The sequence below is a fragment of the Salmo salar genome, chromosome ssa16 (genome assembly GCF_905237065.1).
Source record: "Salmo salar chromosome ssa16, Ssal_v3.1, whole genome shotgun sequence".
NCBI classification, from domain to species: Eukaryota; Metazoa; Chordata; class Actinopteri; order Salmoniformes; family Salmonidae; genus Salmo; species Salmo salar.
The window spans coordinates 77,745,401-77,751,400 of NC_059457.1; the positions used below are offsets into that span (position 1 = coordinate 77,745,401).

A 6,000-nucleotide genomic window follows, 5' to 3' on the forward strand; every position below is an offset into this window, starting at 1 on the left:
ATTCTGACACATGCTCATTCTAATATATCTACCCCTGGATTGTTAATTGGACTCATTCTGCTGTTTCTTGAGTTCTTGTTTAGATGTTTTATTATTTGTATTGTATTTGCGAGTCATTCTACTGCACTGTTGGAGCTAGCATCCTAAGCATTTCGCAGCACCTGCTATAACACCTGCAAATCTTTGTAGGTGACCAATACACTTTGATTTGATTTGAAATACGGCATATTGCAGGTACTGTACACACTGAGAAAAAAAGGTGCGATCTAGAACCTAAAAGGGTTCTTTGGCTGTCCCTATAGGAGAACCCTTTGAGGAACCTTTTTGGTTCCAAGTATGAACCTTTTTGGGTTCCATGTAGGACCTTTTCCACAGAGGGTTCTACATGGAACCAAAATGGGTTCTACATGGAACCAAAAAGTGTTCTCCCTGGAACCAAGAAGGGTTTTATTTGGAACCAAAAAGGGTTCTCCTATGGGGACAGCCGAAGAACCCCGTTGGAAACCTTTTTTCTAAGAGTGTAAGACATTTCACATAAATGTGTATTTTGACTGTTTCATCAGCAACCTGTGTCCAAGGGGGACATTAAAGCCAGCTTTTGGCATTCATTTTCATAGATAATAATTTGGACAATCATCAACGGATGAAGGTCCATTGGGCTTACCCCAATGTTCATGCATATTAATTGGTCATGTTCCTATGTGCTCAATGAGATACTCAAGTCACTAACTCAAGTCAGTAATTCATGGTAAATGCTAATTGATGTCATTCACAGGTCAGTCATATCCCAGTAATGGGAAAGGCCTTGGAGGCCCACCACCTGATGATAGGGAACTACAGGGTCCTGGTCCCGAGGGGCCACCAGGAGCCCAAGGGCCTCCAGGACCACAGGGCCCTCCAGGGATGCTAGGTCAAGGGATGCCCGGCCCCCATGGAAAACCAGGCCCTCCTGGTCCCCAAGGGTATCCTGGCATAGGGAAACCTGGAATGCCGGGAATGCCCGGTAAACCTGGTGGAGGTGGCCAGCCAGGTCCGAAGGGCGACCTTGGTCCTGGTGGTGATGTAGGACAAATGGGGATGCCTGGGGGGCCAGGTCTCCCAGGGCCACCAGGCCTGCCAGGCATCGGGAAGCCAGGGGGTCAGGGACTGCCCGGACAGCCTGGGCCTCGAGGGGAGCCTGGACACAAGGGCATACCTGGACTGCCTGGTCTTCCTGGGCCCAAGGGAGACAAAGGGATTGGCTTGCCAGGATTGCCAGGTTTGAAAGGACCTGGTGGACCACCTGGGCCTCCTGGTCAAGGGGGATTGCCAGGGGTTGGAAAACCAGGTCTGAATGGACTACCAGGATTGCCCGGGGGGGCAGGAAAACCAGGCCCACCTGGAGAAGGAGGACTTGCTGGTCCACCAGGTGAAGGAGGCGAACCAGGACCACCTGGGCTACCAGGTATTGGCAAGCCCGGGCAAGATGGTTTGCCAGGACAACCAGGGTTCCCAGGCGGTAAAGGGGAATCAGGCCCACCAGGTTTGCCAGGGGGCCCAGGCCTACCTGGTTACGGAAAGCCAGGATATCCTGGACCAAAAGGAGACAAAGGACATGGAGGTTTTCCTGGAGCTCCAGGCCCAAAAGGTGACAAAGGTCATGGAGGTCTCCCAGGGCAGGAAGGCCTTCCTGGACCCAACGGGCCACCGGGCCTGCCCGGTCCCATTGGGCCACCTGGGGGTCTTGGTTTCCCAGGTCCGAAGGGAGAAGGTGGCAATGGAGGACCAAAGGGGCTGCCAGGTACTAAAGGTGAGCCAGGGCCTCCAGGGCTTCCTGGACAGGGTGGGTATCCTGGAGAGGGTGGTCATCCAGGACCGAGAGGTATACCAGGGCCACTAGGTCCGAAAGGGGATAACGGCCACAAAGGGTTACCTGGCCTCCCTGGAGCTCCTGGAATGCCCGGCTCAAGGGGAGAAGGTGGAATGCCCGGAGAAAAAGGTCACCAGGGACCCAAGGGAATCCCAGGAAATTTTGGTCCAGGTGGGCCACTTGGTCCTCCCGGTCTTCCCGGGCCAAAAGGCGAGCTTGGTCCACCAGGGAAACCTGGCTACCCCGGCGAAGGTAAACCTGGTGTTCCAGGTGCTTTAGGGCCCCAAGGGAAACCTGGCAACGGTGGACCCCCAGGTCAGCCTGGACAACCAGGACAACCTGGTCCCCCTGGCCCACCCGGACCCCCCACCCAACCACCTGGTCTTGGTGAAATCCTCCCTGAGATGGGTCCTGCTCTGGACGGTCTTAAACAAGGCGGTTACAAGAAACCAAAGAATGGAGGGGACAGGAACGGCCTGGAGATGCCAGCATTCACGGCTCAGCTCACCAATCCTTTCCCCCCCGTAGGCTCCCCTGTTGTCTTCGACAAGCTCCTGTACAATGGCCATCAGGACTACAATCCCCAAACCGGTGTCTTCAGCTGTACCATACCGGGAATCTATTACTTTGCTTACCACGTCCACTGCAAAGGAGCAAATGTGTGGGTGGCGCTGGTCAAGAACAATGAGCCTGTGATGTACACATATGATGAGTACAAAAAGGGCAGCCTGGACCAGGCGTCAGGGAGCGCTGTGCTCCCCTTACAGCAAGGAGACACTGTGCATGTACAGCTTCCATCTGACCAGGCAGCAGGACTTTATGCCGGTCAATATGTCCACTCTTCATTCTCCGGATATTTATTGTACCCAATGTAAAGATCATCAACAACAACAACAAAAAGGGCATCCACACCACAACTCACTACATAGATGTTTTATTAGCGTTTTATTCATTTTAAACTGTTGACCTCAATAGTGACACATGATGACAATGGTGAAAACTACTACTTGGCTCTGAAGTATCCAATGAATGTGTGAGTGCTACAGTACATGCTATAGTATGTTTATGCATTTGTATTGCAGTATTACATGGGTGAAAAAGAAACCATAAATCAATCTCTCTGCAATACATTTCATTTACCACAGAAATTAATTTGGCAAAACCTTCAGATAAATTATTTGAGATGTCTTTATGTAGATATTCAGATAATTATGCAAATGACAATTTCTGTTGGTTAATAGGGGGTAAAAATGTTGCAAATTACTGAGAATACTGACTATCCCAATTGTAGCAGTGTCATCCACCTCACATGATTGACAGTGTTTATAGAGAAAACATGGTTGCTGACATGCTATGGCGCTACTGTGGATAGCAGCATATTACATTGGAAGCAATGTGTTATTTTTTTATTAAAGAGAACTATTTTTAGGATGGAATTATTACATTTGCCCAACATGTTCTTCTCCTTATGTGAATATATAGCATTTGTTTGTATTTTATATTTCCATATCAGATTTATGTTATGTGCACTCAGTATATCCGTTCTTTGCATTCCAACAGTCACAGCCATATCATGACACCACTAAATGGCTAGCCGTCTACTGCAGCTTTCATAAGCAAGCATCAACGCATCAGCTTTATCTGTCATGCATACCTAATGTTTCTACACAATTATTCTTCAGAGATAGTTCTTCCATGTGTGGACATTTCAGAAGACATTCTAATGTCTTTATTTCATGCCAGATTATACTTTTGGCATATAAGTAACACTGTTACATCACAGTATGTAATACCATACATTGTTCCCCTTTAACAATATGATTTTTCCTATCCCATAGTTCCTCCACGACAGATTGATTTCTTTTTTATCATCAACTTATTCACGTTGTTCCAGATTATGCAGAAGTGTCTACCATTTTTATTTATTGATATCATATTTGGAAATGAGATTGTTTCATGGTTTGGAACCTAAAATAAAATAAAATTGATATGCAACATAGTGAAGACATTTGGTTGTAAGCTTCCCATTTCATCTGTGGTGCATTAATAAATAAATGAGTTATGGGAGTTTGAAGGGATGAATAGTTAACATTTCAATATGCACATTAAGTTAAAAAGTCAACCACACTTCTCTAAGTTATGTGGCAGTATTCCTCTCTGTCATTTATTTGTTTAACTACTGATTTTGTCTGAAATTGTAAATGTGTATACCTGTTGAGACTGCCTTGAAGGAAAAAATAAATGTTACCTGACAATGGTGCTAAACATATAACCAAATGAAGAACTTAGTATAACATTTTTGGCACTATTGTTGTTTTTCTAAATAAAGATGAAGTGATTAAAAAAATGTGTTCTCTTCTTTGATTGCTACTTGTTGCATTGGGCCTGCACACACGCTGTGTTCACATTGGCAGTTTGAAGTGACTCAAATCCAATTTTTTTTGTATATCCGATTTGAATATGTTCTTTTTCCTGCAGTCTGAACCGCCAAAAAGTACATGGAATCGGATATTTCAAGCCACATTTCAAACCATCTTCGTAGGTGGTATGAAATCAGATACAAATCTGAGTCCTGGCCATGCGACTTGAGTCTAATCTGTCAAGTGGTTTTTAAACTTATTTGGCATATCTTGTTGCTTGCTGGCCACACTGTTGAGAGTTTGACAAGAACATGTGGTAGCCAACTTGCTTGTTAATTGTTTACAAGCAAATTAGTCAATGTGCTACCTAGCGAGCTACAGTGGGGGAAAAAAGTATTTGATCCCCTGCTGATTTTGTACGTTTGACCACTGATAAAGAAAGGATCAGTCTATCATTTTAATAGTAGGTTTATTTGAACAGTGAGAGACAGAATAACAACAAAAATATCCAGAAAAACGCATGTCAAAAATGTTATAAATTGATTTGTATTTTAATGAGGGAAATAAGTATTTGACCCCCTCTCAATCAGAAAGATTTCTGGCTCCCAGGTGTCTTTTATACAGTTAACGAGCTGAGATTAGGAGCGCACTCTTAAAGGGAGTGCTCCTAATCTCAGCTTGTTACCTGTAAAAAAGACACCTGTCCACAGAAGCAATCAATCAATCAGATTCCAAACTCTCCACCATGGCCAAGACCAAAGAGCTCTCCAAGGATGTCAGGGACAAGATTGTAGATCTACACAAGGCTGGAATGGGCTACAAGACCATCGCCAAGCAGCTTGGTGAGAAGGTGACAACAGTTGGTGCGATTATTCGCAAATGGAAGAAACACAAAAGAACTGTCAATATCCCTCTGCCTGGGGCTCCATGCAAGATCTCACCATGTGGGGTTGCAATGATCATGAGAACGGTGAGGAATCAGCCCAGAACTATACGGGAGGATCTTGTCAATTATCTCAAGGCAGCTGGGACCATAGTCACCAAGAAAACAATTGGTAATACACTACGCCGTGAAGGACTGAAATCCTGCAGCACTCGCAAGGACCCCTGCTCAAGAATACATATACATGCCCGTCTGAAGTTTGCCAATGAATATCTGAATGATTCAGAGGACAACTGGTGAAAGTGTTGTGGTCAGATGAGACCAAAATGGAGCTCTTTGGCATCAACTCAACTCGCCGTGTTTGGAGGAGGAGGAATGCTGCCTATGACCCCAAGAACACCATCTCCACCGTCAAACATGGAGGTGGAAACATTATACTTTGGGGGTGTTTTTCTGCTAAGGGGACAGGACAACTTCACCGCATCAAAGGGACAATGGACCGGGCCATGTACAGTCAAATCTTGGGTGAGAACCTCCTTCCCTCAGCCAGGGCATTGAAAATGGGTCGTGGATGGGTATTCCAGCATGACAATGACCCAAAACACACGGCCAAGGCAACAAAGGAGTGGCTCAAGAAGAAGCACATTAAGGTCCTGGAGTGGCCTAGCCAGTCTCCAGACCTTAATCCCATAGAAAATCTGTGGAGGGAGCTGAAGTTTCGAGTTGCCAAACGTCCGCCTCGAAACCTTAATGACTTGGAGAAGATCTGCAAAGAGGAGTGGGACAAAATCCCTCCTGAGATGTGTGCAAACCTGGTGGCCAACTACAAGAAACATCTGACCTCTGTGATTGCCAACAAGTGTTTTGCCACCAAGTATTAAGTCATGTTTTGCAGAGGGTTGAAATAC

At 45.8% G+C, this 6,000-nt stretch overlaps 1 protein-coding gene across 2 annotated transcripts in view; it reads left to right on the forward strand.

The window, feature by feature from the left end:
• The window catches only part of LOC106593744 (collagen alpha-1(VIII) chain), a 47,966-nt gene extending 43,770 nt beyond the window's left edge, over window positions 1-4,196 (forward strand). For both annotated transcript variants that reach the window (XM_045697967.1, XM_045697966.1), the window contains exon 4: window positions 776-4,196. In XM_045697967.1, coding sequence (XP_045553923.1) covers window positions 776-2,724 — 1,949 coding nt within the window. In that variant the 3' untranslated portion in view covers window positions 2,725-4,196. The remainder of the gene's footprint in view (window positions 1-775) is intronic.
• The last annotated feature ends 1,804 nt before the right edge of the window (window positions 4,197-6,000 follow it).